Raw genomic sequence first — 17,952 nt, 5'->3', positions numbered from 1 at the left:
TCACGTCCTCCTCGAGCCCCATGATCATTCCCAAGTCAGTCCACACCTGGAAACATCGCAAAATCACATTAATGAATGGAATTAACATCAAGCAACATCAAGTGAACATTATATCATTGTGGAAGGTCAGGTCAGGTAAGTTACTCCAGCTCACAAAAAGTTTGAAAGCGCGCCACGTCAAGTGTCAACCTCTGGTGATCTTTTACCTGATAAAAATGACTGGAATGCTTTCGTCATGGTTTGTGACAAGATTCCCAACTCCGCCTTGAGCGTTTCGTTACGGTTACGCTGCTTAGGACCCGCCAAGTTAGATGGGAGGGGGGGGGGGGTGACTTCCCAGCAGGCGGTAGAAAAACCAGAGGGAGTGGGTTAAAGATTATACAAATTTTCCAGATGTTTTCCCATCCAATGTTGTTCCCTGATAGCTCGGATATAAAATGGTGCCACTAATTATATAGTTAGTTCAGTTCAACCATCCCCCGTTAACGAGTTTCAAAATTCCTTTACCGTTACATCACGCTGCCGCGCTGGCGGGAAAAAAGTTCCCACGCATTCATAATACATAGGAAGATGGTGATCATCTGGGTCAACTGGCGAGCTTATAATTGGGAAGTTTATAAAAAAAAACACGTTGGCATGAATGTTTGAAGCCCCGTTTCTCGATAATCCACCCTTAAAAGGCACAGATGTCAAATGTGACATTTTAACTACACCACGCTTACGCATAGCCACTGTGACGTCACCGTGGCGGTCAAATTTTCCTACTGAACTACCCTGTTAGTAAAGGAATCTCGAGTTCAATCACACATAACATTAGACAAGACTTTTAAATACCGAATAAAGCAACACTTACGGCAGCTTCGCTGTACATATCCGGGAATATCTCCTTCATCTCCTCGCCAGTCTTCCGGTTTCGGTTGCTCGTGAGGCATATCCGCCGAACCTCGAAGGAATCTTTGAGAACAGATGTCTTGTGAGTGACATCGGTGTGCTTTAGCTTGGCACTGAACTTGGCGGTTTCGGTGCGGATGTCTAGCTTCGACTTCTTCGTTTTGGGAAACATCCCCGGCATCCCCTCTTCAGCTGCCGCACGCTTTTTCACATCGATGCCCCTGGCTCGTCTTTCCGTGTCGATGACGGCGTTGCTCAATGCTCAGTGGCTTTCGACAGTTCTTGAATCTGTTCCGAAGTTTCTGTCGGAAGCTGTTCTTCCGCAGAGTCACCTTTGAGAAAGAAAAGAACCGTTTTTTTTTATTTCATGGACAGCTTTATCAGGCAGTGAACACTGAACAAGATTACGTTCATTAAACGTGTTTTCTTCTATCGTGATATTGGGAGGATAGAAACAACAAAAAGTAGATGTCCGGATATGACCGTTTTAACAATTTGTTTTGTTTGTTTGTAACAACAATTTGTCAATTTGTTTTGACAATTTCTCTTCCAGAATTTCATCATCGCGGAAATCTTCGTCCGCAAATCTACGTCAACGCATTTCTTGGATTGTATGGTCATACTACGGATTACTGTTAAGTCATACTAACAAAACACAAAGTATACAGTAATTTCAGCTTACCTTCGAGGACTGGGACGCTTGCTCGGTTCTCTGACAGAAGGCCTTGGTTCTGACGACTTGAGCACAATGGCGGTCGCGAATGGTCACGAACTGAAGAGACGTTCCGAAAATATTATTCTTGGAATAATACTGTGCTGGACGAATAGATTAATCACTTTTAGATTAGTTATGTCACGACGGAATAGGAATATCAAGAAAGTGATGCAGTATTGCTTGAAATACGCTCCCGAATACTCCCGAAGAATAATGTTAGTAATGCTACCACATAATATTACTCCATGGTTATAAAATTATTGTCCGGACATGATAGTTTTATCACGAAGGAAGTAATTTTTACACCTACATGAGAATGGTTTTATTCTGTCGCGTCAATTTATCAGCCGTAATGGAGTATAAAAATTACCCTAATTACTCCACAGCGGTTTATTTTTATGCAGTTTTGATAAAAGTACTCTAGCTGTCAATTTTATTACTATCTAATGGGAGTTCAGCACAAATATATTCCAATGACCTTGTTTATCACTGTGAACTAAGCTAAAATTACCCCATGCCTCTTTGAGACTGATATAAATCTATAACCCGAAAGAATAAAAAGGACACGTGATAAAATTAGAAGATAAAATTGCCACTTGCTAAAACACAAAAGAGATGATTATAGTACCAGGTTTAAGAATAACTTTCAAAAACGCCCTTAATGCAATGCAGAGAGTAAGAATACGCTACAAAACATAATCATTATATGCCATTGGTGCGTGATTATTCGCCAAACTGGAGTGGAAAAACTCCAAAAATAACTCTCTAGGTGTAAGTTTTTTCAGTGCATCTTAAGTCTTCTGTCCCAAAACTAAACCATGGGTAGGTTTTTACTCTCATCAGCGTACCAAGAATGGCGGGACTGAAATGGATATTTTCTGGTGAATGAAAAGGTCATCCGGATCTCTGGGTCATCTCTGGTTCCCCGGATTCCCACCTATAAACGGCTGTGGATCCGCCAGCTGCCCTCTGGTTCCAGAGCCTAGAATCTAAAAAATATATTATTCTGGAGTAGGTAAATACATAGGTATCGAAAGAAAATACTTTGGGTAGGGCCGGGTAGGCACGAATTACGATGCGAGTCAGAGTGGGCTCATGGTGACGGACGGTGATCGGGCTCGGAGGCCGGAGCCCACCGGTCACGGTCGGGCGCAGGCTATCAGCTACGAATATTCAGTTTATTTACCTAGTCTTGGGCTATTTTGACGGTATATACCAGCCACAGCTTCTCGATTCTGAATCCGTCGGAAGCAGGGATCGATGACCCCGGTGGCAAGAATCTTTTACTATCCTAACTAAATAATTTTAATTGGCTAAAACATCTAAGGTATCGCTAAGTGCAAAGTAGCAGGGCTGCGGAGTCGGAATTGGAGTCGGAGTCTGTCGGAGTCGACAGATCTGACCGGAGTCGGAGTCAGAGTCGATTCTGGAAGCCCGAGCCGGAGTCGCGGCCGGAGTTACCGAAAATCCATCGACTCCGCAGCCCTGCCAGGTCTGCGGAGTCGGAGTCGGAGTTGGAGTCGACAGTTCTGCTCTGCATGAAGTCGGAGTGGGAGTCGGCGTCGGAGTCGCCGAAATTCCATAGACTCCACATCCTTGCTGAAAGTAATTTGACTCAAAGCCCTTTCCTATACCAATATGTAAGTAGTAAGTACACCTACGTTTGACTTTCGACATCACACGACACGACACGCAAGTAGATACGACAAAGATTCCTATAGATATATCAATATTCCTATGGATACGACACGCACAGACACTGAGGACCGCACAAGAAGACCTTTTACATTTCAGACATTTTTTATTGTCTGAAATTGACAGAGCACTCAATTTCAGTTTGAGCTCGGAATTCGAAAGACTTTTGAATAAATGATTTCATACGTGTACGTATTACGTACAATGCAGACGATGAAATATAAATGCAATCATAACTCGAAACATTTCTTGACAATTTAGGGCCTTGTCGTAACATTTTGATTTACGAACTTCGGTAGTCTTCCATTGGTAGGTACCCAACAAGTCAAAGTGCAATATCTATCAACAGCCGTCAGCCTGAGCCAACACTGCTGTTGAAAGTTAAAAACTTGTGTGTACCTTCAGAGAACCTCCTGTGCTTCACTGCACTCCCATTTCGATGCCGTTCTATTTCCAATTCCGAATGAAATTTAATTATTTCAATTCCAATAGGTTATTTACTATTCATCGCCTTGCCATTCATTCATTATTCATTCATTTATTCAAAAATTACTTTTTTGGCGCAATCCTGTTCAAAAGCAGCTCTTTTCCGAAATGTAGGAGACAAATCACATTTCACCGTAGCAACCTGCTAATAAAATAGCAAGTTGCCGTGCAACAGAGGGAGGTCCGCAGCTGTTGCCTTGAAGCCAATATTTTCTGAACAGGGCTCAAGCCCCTATAATTATTTTTACGACGACGCCAGTGTTGTTTGTCTCATTTCCGACTTTGACTTGCCGGTTGACGAGTGGATCAGCGGGGCTGCGTGAAAGGTAGGTAGGTTAGTGCGGTTAGTGAGCCTTTGGATTTCTATTTGAGTTTTTCCTTCAAATGGTGAACAAATGATCTAAGCTAATCCTATGTCAATGTCTGTCCTTATGCACGGAGCTCAAGCTCGATTGCGATGAGACCAGGACGGCCAAGTTTGGCCTTCTAAATTTCTGTACCTGGCAAGGTAAGGCAAATAATGCCTTTGATTGATCTATTTTAATTTCAAGAGTATGCTCATTGCTCATTGAACTTTGATTGAGAATTGATTTAATTGATTGAAAATTCCCATCATCCGATGACCGATGGGAGTGTTCGGCATAAATATTCCCCCAGATTGCACAAAGTATAGCAGCAGAGTTGATGACCTGTACCAGCCTTCAACTTATTCTTCTTTAGTCAGCTCAAGCTCCATCCAGTGGATGTAATGTCTTTTGACAGTCTTTTGTCACTTGATGGCTAAATATTTTGACTCAGTGCAAGGGAAGGGAAGGGATGCAACCAGGGGAATAATTTGTGCTGATGATTGCCTGGTTGGTCAGAGCAGCATCTTGGTCGGGAGAGGCTAACTTGGTTGAATGGGCATGGAAGGTTGTTAGCAACAAGATAAGCATCCATAATCCATAAGTCCACGCCCTATGGTGCGAGCACCCAGTAATAACATCTTATTACCCACATTCAAATGCTTGAAATATTATCTCCAGCACATAGGATTTGTTGTGATTTCAAGTCTCAAGAGCTTCAAAAGTAGCTGTATAGATCTTTATTTCTATATTACTTAATACTTATACTTATGCATCATTTCACTGGTGCCTTATTGCACCCTTTTCCTAATTTGAATTGGTACCAGTCATCATTCTCTTAGTTTTGCACACCACTGTTTTCTACTGAATATTCAAGTTTATCTCTGTTTTTGATTAAAAGTGTATGTGCACATGTAACTTGTTTTCATATAAGCTGCAGTTGTTTCAAATAAATAAACCTACTGTTAGTTAGATATGGTAATTAAATACAAATATTTAATGGAGTGATAATAATGTTTTTAAAAAATGTCAATATTTATTAGAATTCAATTTATCAAACCTACTGCTTACCTCAAACACTCTTGGTTGGCAGACATTTATGTGAACAATGTAGATGCAGTAGTTATGATGTTTATTGTTTTATGTAACATGGCTTGTAAAGCTGTGGGTGTTGTGCAGAAAGTCGTCGTGCAATAACGGGATTCCCGTACGGGACTACCGTACTACGGGAGGTACGGGACTTCCGTAGCTCAGTCGGTAGAGTTTTGGACTCCGCGTGGTGAGAGCACGAGCTCCCGGCTATCAGTCCGGGTTCGAAGCGCGACGACGCTTGACGTTTATGAGCCTCCTGACAAGTATGGTTGCGGTTGGTGGCAGGCAGTAGCCAGGCGAAGTCAGTGAGAGGACCAGCCTTGCCCGGCTATGTGCGCTCGTTAAACTTTGGACTCCAAATTCTGTCATAGATCCGGAATTGCGCTATCAGAGGGTAGAGTGCAGGGTCAACGCAACAAGCTTGGCTTAGCGGGGGTTCTGTCCTTGTGAATCCTTCCATTTGAAAGGTTCAGACTAAATTTATTTTGTTTAATAGTCACGCTGTCCGCCGTCCGGCATATGTCATCAGTCTGTGCCCGTGTGGTCGTGTATCAGTAAAGATTGTCTGTCGGAAAAAGGTGATGTCATATTGAGGAGTGGCATCGGCATGCACCTGTCACCCGACGCGCGCTCCGCACCGCATGCTCCGAGAGGGCCGCCGGCCAGTCACTCCTCGGTTGTTCCAGACAGCTGTCCAGTCACTGCCCCGATACCCCCGGACTGCGAGATGGCGGCGGCGCGCGTGGCGATGGCGGCGGTGCTGGTGGCGGTCCTGGTGCCGGCCTCCCTGGCCATCCACTACACCGACTGCGGCTCCAAGGGCGCCACCATCAGCGACGTCAGCATCACGCCCTGCGGCAACGGGCCCAAGTGCGTGCTGGTGCGCGGCCGGACGGCCACCCTCAACATCACCTTCACGGCCGGCGAGGAGAGCAAGTCGGCCACCGCCTCCGTGCACGGCAAGGTCTCCGGCGTGCCCATCTTTGTGCCGTTCGAGCTGCCCGACGACAACGCCTGCACGGCTGGCGGCATGACGTGCCCGGTGGCCAAGGGCTCGGCGCAGCACTACTCGCAGGCCATCGCCATCAAGAGGATCTTCCCGGCCGTCTCGGCGCTGGTCAAGTGGGAGATCCTGGACGCGGAGAAGAAGGACATGATCTGCCTGCTGATCCCCGTGCAGCTGCACTGAGCTGTCCCAGTCGGACGCGGGGTTGAGGCTGGGGCATCGGGGGAGAAATATCAGTGGCGATGTAAAAGGGGCGACATCAATCAAGAACAAACAGTCTAATTAATGACTTAATTATTCGAAAATTGACTTTCTGGATATCCAGTGCAAAATAATCCGTGCACTTCCATGTCTCGTATCCAACAGAACTCCAACAGTGACATTTTTACGAAGCTGGATGTCTCTCCGCCCCTGGGCCAGAGTTCACTGTTTTGTGGTGTTCGTCGCAGGCCGGATGTTTGCCACCCAGCCGCCGGCGAGGGCACGGAGCGTGTCGACCGACCGCTATCAGCCCCCCCCCCCCCCCCGCTCCCATATCTCGAGTGGTGTGCCTTGTTCCGTGGACTGTGCAGAGGCTAATTTAGAGTGCTGTGCCCTACCATAGTGTAATAAATAACGCCCTACCCTGTATAGCGGATGTCATGGTGTTCGAGGGCTGCCTACCAAGTACCAAAGTACACTGTAACAAATGGCGAATAATGTACAAGGCTGAATCATTTGTCGCCTGCTCGTAAAGGTTCTGATGCTTTTTGCTTGGCGAATGTTTAGGCATGTTTAGCATGATTTGCACTTTTCCTTCGTGTGTTCAGTGGCGGATCCAGGATCAGAGCTGCAGAGTATAAGTGGTTATTTCAATTGATAGATACACTGGAGCATATCTTAGTGTGACCTGGCATCAAATTAACGAACTTATATTTGGCTAGCTCCCGAAAATGCGTGCTTAGAATCGATGTCGGGCTCATCTATGGTGTAAACCTCGACTATGCATGTTAAATTTCTTTCAATTGGGCTGTATTTGCCACGATCTTGATTCGTACCTTTGCGTGCTGTGCTTACTGGTCATGCTTATGTGTTTTCCGCGGAGTTTCGTTTCACGATAACCACATACTTTGGCTCTGTGCGTTCTGTAGCCTGAATTTGAAGCGTCTTGCCAGCCGCACTACATCGGCCTGCTTTGCTTATTTCGTTTTTTTTTTTTTAGACTTGTGGGGTTAGTAGTTAGACGTAGTACATTAAGACTTAGCTGAGCTCAAGACCCTAGCTGCGCTAATGTGTAGCGCAATAGGCATCTGTAACCTCGTGTTTTTAGCTGTGTGCATCATATCAAACTCAAGTATCAAATAAACGTATTCTTTCAACATTTTTTTCGTGAATTTATGCAACGAATGACCAAGAAGGCGATGGGCCGCTCGAAATAGTGAAGCATCACCTGTTTATCTCGTGTTTTGCTAGTTATTGTCTGATTTGAATGCCAATCAATGCCTGCGAACGAGACGTAGCGTGAAACCCACCCAACCGTGAAATGTCCTGACATGTTTTGGTGAAAAGTGGCTATAGGTTCAGTAGTCCGCTCTTCGCTGGTAACCTACAGCTACGTGCTATCGACGGCATAGTTTGTTAGACTTTAATTGCATCCATAAACGCATATGATGTTCCTTTTTGGATACATATCGAACGTTTTCAAACGTCCGTTTATAGCTGGGTACAATTAGCACAATCTGGGATCATGAAGACCGCTTTCCCGAACACGGATATTTTAGTTGAATTAGTTAGGTAAACAGTATTGTTCAATAGCCATTCATTCATAGGTATGCAACCGTAAGCCAAACGATTCGTCAACCTTTGATGGAAGGCATGGTATCGTTGTGTTTCAGAGCGATGCTTCCAAGGCTGGTATTGCATTTATCTTCCGCGAGTTGGATAACGAGATCGGCGAGCATTAGACGGCCTGCTCTGTTGGTACGTGATCCGAACTACTTTGTAGGCATCTTTCGGGCGTATGTGCTGTGCACGACACATGGGGTATAAGTTATAACCGCCGCCTAGTAGTAGATATCTGGAGCCCGCTGTACTAACAAATTGGCCTGGGAACAGCTATGGCTGCGTTTTTGTCAACGCTCGGGTATGCTCTTGTTAGTTGTTTATGCGGTCTGGTTTCGTGGATGTGTCGTCGTTAAACGCCGCGCTGTATATGCCCCGTGAAATTACACCACGTCAGTTGTGGCGGCAGCTGAGGCGTGAGCAAGTGACAATAATAGCAAACAGAAAGAGTTGCGAACGTCATGAAATGGAAGCGATCTAATGCGAAGTACATATTGTTAGAGAAGCATCTTGATCGTGAACACTGAGCGACCTTGTATGCTCCGGGTTAGGCACACGTGTAATCGGTATGCAAACGTTTGACGTCCTGCGCACGGATGGGTATCTTACCATTGAGCAAGTGTGCACCTTTCTCGTACGTATGACACAGTTGTCTGCCCCCCTCCCCGTGCTCTCCCCTCCTCGCCCAGTCGCCGGCTGCCACCAACCAGTGACCCGTTCTCGTCCCCCACAGACTGCGGATCGGTGACCTCTCGCGTCCGCCCCCACAGGCCACAGGCCTCCGACCGGCGACCCCCTGTACCCGTCCCCACAGGCCACCGACCGGTGACCCCCCGTGCCCATCCCCCTCAGGCCGCCGACCGCTGCCTGCCGTCGGCACCGCTCCTCCCGCCGCGGCGAGCCATGAGTGACGAGGTGGAGAAGGCACGTGCCGCCAAACCGGCGCCCGGCCCCACCATCTTCGACAAGATCATCGACAAGTCGATCCCGGCCGACATCATCTACGAGGACGACCAGTGTCTAGCGTTTCGCGACGTCAGTCCGCAGGCGCCCACCCACTTCCTAGTCATCCCCAAGAAGCGGCTCAGCTCCCTCTCGGACGCAGAGGAGGCTGACCAGCAGGTGAGGCTGGGGAGGGAGAGGGGGTGTGGGGAGTAAAAGAGCCCTTAGATGGCAGGGGGAGCTGTGAGGTAGTGGGGGGAGGGAAAGAGCTCTGAGATGGCAGAGGAGGTGTGGGGGAGTGAAAAAGGCAAAAAAAAAATAAAGGGCTAAGACTATGGTCTTCCGTACGTGATTACGAACGTGAACTCCGGACGGCGAGTCGGGTAAGATCCTGAAAGCGGCCCGCTCCGCATATGTGGTGCATGTTTTCGTCGCTGTGTTGGTTGGTTCAGCGTATTAAACGTCACAGCCCGGCTCTTTGGTTCGTTGGGTGCGCCGTGCATCCTGCACAGCGGACGTGCTCGACCGTGCTCTGTACATAGTTGTGACTGAGTGCAGCATGGGGAGGGGGCTACACAGTACAGTGTACACTGATACGGAGGATGTTTGCTAGCCTTCACCTATTAGTAAAGTAATCTTGGCCTTTACCCTGCATTATGGAATCCGGGACATAGTGGTTGGTATTTGGCACGATACAATGGTATAACAATGGGATGAGACTGGTTGATTGACATTGCTATGTTATTTCTTTATTAGCACGGAAGATGATCAGGGTTTGAAATTGGAGGTCAGGTTGAGTGGTATTTGCTGTCCCTCAGATATTTCGTGGATATTTGTCACAGCCGAGCAGGGGGCGGGACGAGGATGTAATATGTCCGTTACCCTCTAGCGGAGCGGTGCTCCACACGTGGATCAGATCAGACCCACTCCAGGGTGGCGCCGGCTGCTGTGGTGTGTCTCAGTGTGTGTGTGGGGGGGGGGGGGGGGGGCAGTGATATACAGTCACCAACCCTTCTCTGGTGGATGTTTGTCATAAAGCAGCGCGGCGTCACCCGCCATGCGCCGGACGAAGCTGTACCAGACACCGCATACCGATTGTTACTACTCCCGAGCGGCATACGACTCACCAGTTATTGTTAGCTCCTCTACCCGTTCTTCTATATGTTTTGTGTCGTATATTTATGGAATGTGTAGGGTTGATTCGGCTTCTGATGCGATATGACCTCCACAGCTTCTCGGTCATATGATGCTTGTCGCCAAGAAGACGGCAGCGCAGGAGAAACTCGACAACGGCTATCGGCTCGGTTAGTGTACGATGCACTGTGAACTTCGATGTGCGGAACTCAAATGAGGCTATATCACCTACCTTACCGAATTCCATAACGCAGTCAGCGCGTCTGTCCAAAATGCAATGAATGGCGTTTGTCATTCACTCACTCGTCCCCATTCACGTTTTTTTTTGGGGGGGGGGGGCAGCGACGAGCTCCTTGGATTCTTTGTGCTAATAACCTGCCCGAATCACTCTTCACCGAATCTCTTTTGAGCTTCGTCCAGCGCATTGCAACGAAATCTTCCTCCACCTCTCGCATGATACGTGTCAATACAAGTGTGTACAAGCCGACCCAGTGTCCCGTTTTCGAATGTAACCCGCTGTGCCCGTCTCCCGCAGTGCCCGTCCGACTGACCGATGCGCGCTCCCTGTGTGTTCCAGTGATCAACAACGGCCCCGATGGAGCTCAGTCGGTGTTCCACCTGCACCTGCACGTTATGGGCGGCCGGCAGATGGGCTGGCCGCCCGGCTAACGTCTCCCTCCAGTGATATCGACCCCCGCCGCCAGCACTCTCCGCTCAGCTGTACTGCTCTCATTCTTTATTGGAAACGTTCAATAAAGACGAATAAAATACCAACTGTCTCGGCTCTTGGTTCGTTTCTTCTTCGTCCCGCGGGCGGTCACAGCCACGCTCAAGGCACACGCCGGCGGACGCGGCGCCGGCACAATCATGATTACACGCTCACTCGACACATTCGCGCCGCGAAAAGGATCAGAAAACTAGACAAGCCGCGGCCCAGCCGCCGCCGGGGCGGCACTGCGCACTACACGTACTATATAATATATAGATATATGTACACACGTACGGGCGGCGCCCGACAGACCCGGGGACGAGAGTTCACAACCGGTCGCGTTCGCGCGCGTGCGTCTGGTCCTGGTAAACGGCATGCTGAAAGACAATACCCTGACTGGGAGTGCGTCCCTCCCAGTGCCGCGAGACCGGCCGAGAGCCGCGCGCGTCTACAGTAAAAAGGGCCGGCCGGCCGACCGGCAGAAAAGTGGTCCCCTCATAACAGCGGTAAAATCGGCACCTGGCCGAGGTTAAAATCCGCCCGCCGCCCGGCGAGTACAAAAAGGCTGCCGTATACTGGGACGGGCGGAGGGGGTGTGCGGCGCTGCCGCGGACCGACAGAGGAGCGTCACGGCGGACAGCAAACGGAGACACTGCAACACTCACAGACGCGCGCACAGCGCAGCAGGCGCACACTGAAACACGAGACAGAACCGGGAAGGATCCTCAGCCACACACTCGCGCACACCTTGTCCCGCTCTCACATCAGCAGTCTGTAGACGGAGCGATCTGCCGACCCCACCGCACCAGCGAGCTAGGCCCGGCGGTGCCGCTGACGCGCCCGGTCCAGTCAGAAGGTGGTGCTCCGACTGCGGGGCGTGCCGCGGCCGATGGCACGCCGGCCGCCGCCGCCCCGCTCCGGTGAGCAGTGCGTGCTGCTCAGGTCGGCCAGCTGCGAGCGCAGCAGCTGGTTCTCCAGCCGCTCGGCGTTGAGCTGTCTGCGCAGCTGGGCGCGGCTGCGGCAGCTGGCCGGCTGCAGGCACGGGTGGACCAGCAGCTCGGCGGCCGTCGGACGCCGCGCCCGGTCAGGGTCGATCAGCAGCTGAAACAGAGACGGCGGAGCGGTCAGAGGGACGGCAACAGCCAGCACAGCATCGGTCAAACACGAACACGAGCATTTGACAACAGGCAGGCTATGACTTAGCTGGCACGTCAGAAGGAAACATCCTGTCGTGAAACGATCAACGTGTGCTAGTACCTACACTGGAGATATTCAACAAAGGACAGTAAACCGTTCCCCCTAGCATCACATTGAACCTTAGTACATGAACCATTTCAGCAAATGAAGCAAGAAGGCATCACAATCAACAATGCCCAAAGTACCATCCCCATTAGACACCGTAACAACTTTGTCGACTACTTAACATCGAACCACTTCCAAACACACCCTCCCTTCCATCCAGCCGTGAAACGACCAACTTACCTGGATGAGTCGCCGCAGGTCCTCGGAGAAGCCGGGCAGCGGCGGTACGATGCCGTCCCGCAGCGCCTGCCACGGCTCGCCGTTTTTGGGCAGCGGCTGGCCGCAGGCGCACTCGAGCGCCGTCAGGCCCAGCGCGAACATGTCCGCCTTGGCCAGACACTCGTAGTCCTCGACCAGGATCTCTCGCGGCATGTAGCGGCAGTCGCCCTCCTCCACCTGACGCTCCTCCTGGGAGGTCACGTGGCCAAAGTCGCCTGCCGGTAACGGTCACCCGTCAGCGAGGAACGGTCGCAGGCGACTAGGCATGACGGAAAGTCTCTATAACCCTAAAGGAATACAGCTTAACAAACAATTGAGAACAAGACTGTGCTTCCTCATATAGCTATGGTAATATGTGAGCAGCTAGCAGGCTGCATTACATGAAATTTAACAAATCTCCGAAAGAAGTTCGAAAGAATATGACCAATAATGATGGCAATTTAGTTTGGGAACGCTTTGGGCTGCAGAGGTCATAACATTTTGTTCCGACTGCTGGCAATCATCGGACTGAGCCCGATAGACAAGATTCAACTCAACTGACGGCTAACAAGACACCGAGCAGCAATCCCACAGCGATCTCTGAAGTCTGAACTGACCGATTTTATAGATGATCTCGTCGTCTTCCTCGGCTAGGTCCTCGTCGAAGCCGTCGTCGGAGCTGACCACGCTCGCGTCGTCCTCGGCCAGCCGCGAGCCGGCGCGACGCTCGCCGCTGTACAGCTCGTTGTCCGTCAGGAAGATGTTGCCCGGCTTCAGGTCCAAGTGACACAGGTGCATCGAGTGGATGTACCTGGAGGGAGGCAGGTCAGAGATCTGTTAGCGGTGGTCTCATAAGGTATCGTCAGGGCATTGCTTAATGTCCCGTGGCCGTGACATCTGACTTTCCATTGCGTCAGGGATGAGGTCGAAATCGTGATGGTCGGATGAATGATTTACAACACTGATCCAACAAAGATCCAACAGTGACTTACACAGTAAACAGATAACAGCATGAACAGAATGACGATGCTCTTAGCAGAAATATTTGAAAGATATTCCACTGCCTGAGGCAGCCAACTCACCGGAGTCCTCGCGCCACGTGCAGGATCATACGTTTGATTTGCGCCTCGGGCAGCAGTGTTCCGGCAGCGCGGTGTTTCTCCAGCAGCGCGGCCAGGCTGCCGCGCGTGCAGAACTCGTTCTGGATCAGCATGTGGTTGTTCTCGGCCCAGGCCGAGTAGTAGCGCACGATGTACTGGTGCTTGCCCAGCACGGCGTGCGCGTAGACTTCGTTCAGCGCGCTGCGTCTGTAAAGGAACGGGGAATGGGTGGAGAGTTAGACGGTGGTGGCACGGGGCCGGTCCGCAAGTATGGGCGTATGGATGACGTATATCACCTACAAAATGGGTGGCACTACGATGAACAAATAAGTTTTCACATCAGACAATGGTACAAAAACACTAGAAAATCTTACAACACCCGGCGGAAAGCAGACGCTATCACCAACTACCCACCCGAGTCCAACGCCCCATCGCCACTCAGGTTAGCGGCGTGTACTCACTCGTGCGAGCTGCCGGCCACCGGTTTTCGGCTGCGTTTGATGGCGTACGTGCAGCCGTCGAGCCGGTTGGTGCAGCGGAACACCTGTCCGAACTGTCCGCAGCCCACCTCCTCCTGCAGCACGAACTCGTGGTCGAGCCGCGAGACGTTGGCGTCGCTGAGCGCCAGCCGCTTGGCGGGCACCGGCTCCTCGGGCTCGCCCTCGTCCATCGAACAGTCGGTCGACACCGACAGCAGCGAGCTGGAAGATGAGCGGAACGGGGAACGACGTTAGTAAGGGCGGTGGTGCAGGGCCAGCATCAGAGCGACGCCGACTGACAAGAAAAACCGAGACGAAGGTAACGACGAAACACGACATGTCCTAACCACGAGAGGGCGAGGATAGAATGTTCGATTTTCGAACATCGTCAAAACGTTACCTACGTTAAACTCAACATTAAAAGTTCAGCGAAATTTGCATCATCCTCCCACCTACCACTTCGACCAATCTTTCACTCAAACCATTATAGCAGTAAGTCTAGAGTATCCACCAACTCAAACACGTATCTCCTTCATCACAGCACCTCCCTCTCCCCAAGCAGCACGTACCCATCGGCGCCGCTGACGCTGTCCCGGTGCCGTTTGCGCTCGCTCGCCGCCCGGTTCTTGGGTGTGAACGGGTTCACGTTGACGGCGGCGGCGCGGTCGCGGTCGCGGCCCGGTCGGGTGCGCGCCAGCACCTTGCGCATGTCGGGGCGCGAGCGCAGCAGGCTGTTAGCGTTGAGGTCGCGCGGCGCCTGCGGCGGCATCATGCAGTCCTCGAGCAGCGTGCGCGGTGTGGTTGGCACGTCACCCAGGTGCAGACCTGCGGCCGCGGAACGGGGCGGGGTCAGACGGGCGCCTATATGGGCGGAACGACGGGCCAGTGGAAATGATCAGTTTCCTGTCTTAATGATGCTAAAAAACTGCCAAAGATAAACAAGAAAGTGACAGCACTGCTTCGTAGCATAAAATACTCTACTGTAATGTTGAACAAACACTTAAAAACCATGAATAGCAAATGTTAGTGTCGAATGAGAATATGGAGGTTAGAAAGATAAAGCAAACAGCAAATCATGCATTCATAACTCCTAAGCAAACATAAGGTAAAATGCTAACCATCATGCAAAGGTATTCGTCATTGGAAAGCACTAACACAGAATTACTATCACCATTGCCAACAGAGTAGAAAAATCCAGAACACTACCACATCCCCAGTAGTTCCTCCAATGAGAGATACACCATCCACCACGTCCACCGAAGACGAGACCGGACGACCAGAGACCTCAGAGTTGAGCAGAGATCGCGGACAGACGGACCGACAGACGAGCAAGCACCCAGACACACACCGCAGCTCACCCTCGAATCGCTGGCCGACGCGCGTGTAGTGCGGCGGCTCACCCTTGATCCGTTTGTACGGCGGCGAGGGCGAGGTGGAGCTGAGCCGGTCGCGCGCCAGCCGGCTGGTCGGCTTGGGCGCCGCCGGCGTCTGGCCGGCCGACAGCGGGTGGTGCGGCCCGTCGCGGCAGAGCGGCGCCGGCAGCCGCGACAGCGGCCGGCGCGGGCTCGACGTCATCGACGGCGGGTGGAAGAGGCGCGCTGCCGGCGGCGGCGACACGCCGTCCACCGCCGGCAACAGCTCGTCCGACGACATGCTGTTGATGGAGAGCTCGCAGGTCTCCGGCTCGTCGTCACTCAGCATTGTGAAATCAATCTTCTGTGCAATAGAGCTCATTCTGCTTCTACTGTGATGTCAACTGTGAAAGGTAGACAAAGTGTAAAATGTAGATCAAATAATGGAATGTTTCACCAAAACCTTTATAGTTTAGGACTTGTAAGTGATGCTTTGTCACAGGCACTGTGTGAGTATGTAAAATGAATAAAAAGGGCCTTTTAAGAGCCTGTTGAGTGAGACATTTCAGGCAACTACATATGGCAATTAATCAGATCAGTCTGTAAAAAGTGCATATAGCTATATAAGTGGCCAAACCAAGCTACACTTACAAGGGGGGGGGGAGGAGGCTTCTCTGTGCATTGCTTTACTGAAACAGTGAGGTATTCATGCATTAATTTTTAACTTAGATACAAATTCAGCTAGGAAACAGAGCCAGAGGAAATGTGGTTCAAGGATAAGTTAATGAAATAGTGAATACCTAAATTGTGTCAAAAGGAAACCATTTAACACCAATGGGCAATATCTAATTATCCCAAGGAGCAATGTAGATCAACAGTAATAAACAAAATCACTTATTCTGAAATCTGAAAAATGCTGTGCAGTGTAGCTGATCAAAGTGGTGAGGCTTTGCCATATGGTCACAGGACTAGCATTTCAGACAGGTTTCAAAGTGTTTTAAAAATCAGGAGTGGTTAAGGAAACATGAAAATATCTTAAACAACAAAGCAAAACAACAATATGATTTAAGCCTACAGATAGGGATAACTACAATTAGCCTACAGATAGGGATAGTAACATTTTGCCATCAGAATTTCAATACAATCAATAGGCAGGTTCATAACCTGACATGTCCAGAAAAACACCAATTATATTGAAGAGATTATAATTAGAGATTAAGTACAGCACTTTGGTGAAATTTGAGTGCCAACTTTTTTACCTGAAAATGCAGGATTCTAATTAAAAGAGCACCTAAATGACATTTCAATCAATCAATAAATCAATGAAACTTTCTTTAATACAAGATACAGATTCAAAACATAAATAATATTCATAGTATGCTAGAATGGCCAGGAGCTGGTCATTCAGTTCATTTGAAAAACACCAATATCATACACACATGAATGTACACTGGAATGGTATTGCCACATTCCTGGTTGAGCAGATACAATACTCAATGACAATTGCTCCACCAGGCACCAACCAGGCCCAACAGCCTTTGAAATCAAACTACCAAATTGGTACATGTTTTAGTGCGGTTTGTTGTTATGGGTCTAATAATACTTATTTTAGAGAGGTCAAACAATCTAGTAGGTCCAAGCCAATTAAATGAGGTCAAAATGTTAAATTAAGTAATGTACCTTGAGTGTGTGTAGTGTGTGCCGCTACATCATTAGCTTGCGTATCAGATGTATAGGTAGGTACTTCACAAAATCAAAATCAGTCGGGGAAACTATGGTAAAATCTGCTATTTTTAGCAGTCTGCTATTTTTAGCAGAAATCTGCTAAAAATGGGTACGCATGTGACGTCATCGTACCCAAATATAGCAGATTTGGGTACGGCCCCCTACAAAAGCAGATCTGCACCCTAATTGAAGCAAATGCGCATCAAATGCATGGCAGATTCATGATTAGAATAGTGGTGAGAATGTCCTCTGATATTTTTGTTCAGATCCGACTATTTTCAAATAATGAATTTGAAAATAGTCGGATCTGAACAAAAATAGCAGAGATCACTCTCAGCACTATTCTCATCATGAATCTGCCAGGCATTTGATGCACATTTGCTTCAATTAGGGTGCAGATCTGCTTTTGTATGGGGCCGTACCCAAATCTGCTATATTTGGGTACGATGACGTCACATGCGAACCCATTTTTAGCAGATTTCTGCTAAAAATAGCAGACTGCTAAAAATAGCAGATTTTACCATAGTTTCCCCGACTGAAATTACAAATTTCAGAGGAATCGACATGCCATTTATGCATAATTTACAATGTAAATTTTCTAGAATAAATGCGCTTCAAACTATTAGATGTTACTCTCTATGAAATAAGGAAAAAAAAAGAGAAAAAATAGGACTTATACTTGCCTTGTAAAAATGACGTCCTTGACCATAACCCATACAAAAACACGACTTGAGCCCAAGCACCTTACATGTATTTTAAAACTTATTTGCTAGAGGTGAGCTAGGCGTCAAAATTTAAAAACTATGCTAGTCCACACCCAACTCCTTTAAAAATTCAACGGAATGACCACAACACACAAACAATCTTTACAAATCCCAGACGGACAATGCGTTACTTCGCGACAATTATGGCGCTCGGGAAATGATTGAATTAGTGTCACTCAAAGTACTTGTACTTGTAC

At 49.0% G+C, this 17,952-nt stretch overlaps 2 protein-coding genes and 1 long non-coding RNA gene across 12 annotated transcripts; 1 reads left to right on the top strand and 2 right to left on the bottom strand.

The window, feature by feature from the left end:
• LOC122365494 lies at positions 1–1,755 on the bottom strand. Its single transcript, XR_006253762.1, has 3 exons — positions 1,574–1,755; positions 854–1,223; positions 1–46 (listed from the first exon to the last, which is right to left on the bottom strand). It is a non-coding gene; the product is annotated as an uncharacterized LOC122365494 (long non-coding RNA).
• A 1,932-nt stretch (positions 1,756–3,687) lies between these two features.
• Positions 3,688–10,900, top strand: LOC122365461 (histidine triad nucleotide-binding protein 1-like). 9 transcript variants are annotated; one of them, XM_043336672.1, is made up of 5 exons: positions 4,052–4,113; positions 8,104–8,188; positions 8,903–9,172; positions 10,224–10,296; positions 10,704–10,900. In XM_043336672.1, the coding sequence occupies exons 2-5, from the start codon at positions 8,108–8,110 to the stop codon at positions 10,793–10,795; spliced, it is 516 nt and encodes a 171-aa protein (XP_043192607.1). In that variant the 5' UTR covers positions 4,052–4,113; positions 8,104–8,107; the 3' UTR covers positions 10,796–10,900. The 9 variants fall into 9 exon arrangements, with proteins under 9 accessions (XP_043192682.1, XP_043192640.1, XP_043192630.1 ...); XM_043336740.1 differs by lacking the exon at positions 4,052–4,113 and adding an exon at positions 4,570–4,699; XM_043336747.1 differs by lacking the exon at positions 8,104–8,188 and having other exon boundaries at positions 3,688–4,113.
• On the bottom strand, positions 10,848–17,952 carry LOC122365456 (wee1-like protein kinase). 2 transcript variants are annotated; one of them, XM_043336660.1, is made up of 8 exons: positions 17,675–17,952; positions 15,273–15,670; positions 14,484–14,739; positions 13,897–14,136; positions 13,418–13,642; positions 12,953–13,146; positions 12,318–12,571; positions 10,848–11,936 (listed from the first exon to the last, which is right to left on the bottom strand). In XM_043336660.1, the coding sequence occupies exons 2-8, from the start codon at positions 15,646–15,648 to the stop codon at positions 11,685–11,687; spliced, it is 1,797 nt and encodes a 598-aa protein (XP_043192595.1). In that variant the 5' UTR covers positions 15,649–15,670; positions 17,675–17,952; the 3' UTR covers positions 10,848–11,684. The 2 variants fall into 2 exon arrangements, with proteins under 2 accessions (XP_043192595.1, XP_043192603.1); XM_043336668.1 differs by having other exon boundaries at positions 15,315–15,670; positions 17,675–17,915.

Source organism: Amphibalanus amphitrite, unplaced genomic scaffold, assembly GCF_019059575.1.
Source record: "Amphibalanus amphitrite isolate SeventyFive unplaced genomic scaffold, NRLGWU_Aamphi_draft 000028F_arrow, whole genome shotgun sequence".
NCBI classification, from domain to species: Eukaryota; Metazoa; Arthropoda; class Thecostraca; order Balanomorpha; family Balanidae; genus Amphibalanus; species Amphibalanus amphitrite.
This window is presented reverse-complemented; position numbering and strand designations above follow the sequence as displayed.

Bases quoted from the DNA above. Each gene is read 5' to 3' on its own strand.
- LOC122365461 (XM_043336672.1), top strand. From the start codon at position 8,108: ATGCTTCCAAGGCTGGTATTGCATTTATCTTCCGCGAGTTGGATAACG. The intron at 9,173-10,223 runs GTGAGGCTGGGG...TGACCTCCACAG, and splicing joins CAGAGGAGGCTGACCAGCAG to CTTCTCGGTCATATGATGCT. The intron at 10,297-10,703 runs GTTAGTGTACGA...TGTGTGTTCCAG, and splicing joins CGACAACGGCTATCGGCTCG to TGATCAACAACGGCCCCGAT.
- LOC122365456 (XM_043336660.1), bottom strand. From the start codon at position 15,648: ATGAGCTCTATTGCACAGAAGATTGATTTCACAATGCTGAGTGACGAC. The intron at 13,643-13,896 runs GTGAGTACACGC...GTTCCTTTACAG, and splicing joins GTGGCCGGCAGCTCGCACGA to ACGCAGCGCGCTGAACGAAG. The intron at 13,147-13,417 runs GTGAGTTGGCTG...GCCTCCCTCCAG, and splicing joins CACGTGGCGCGAGGACTCCG to GTACATCCACTCGATGCACC.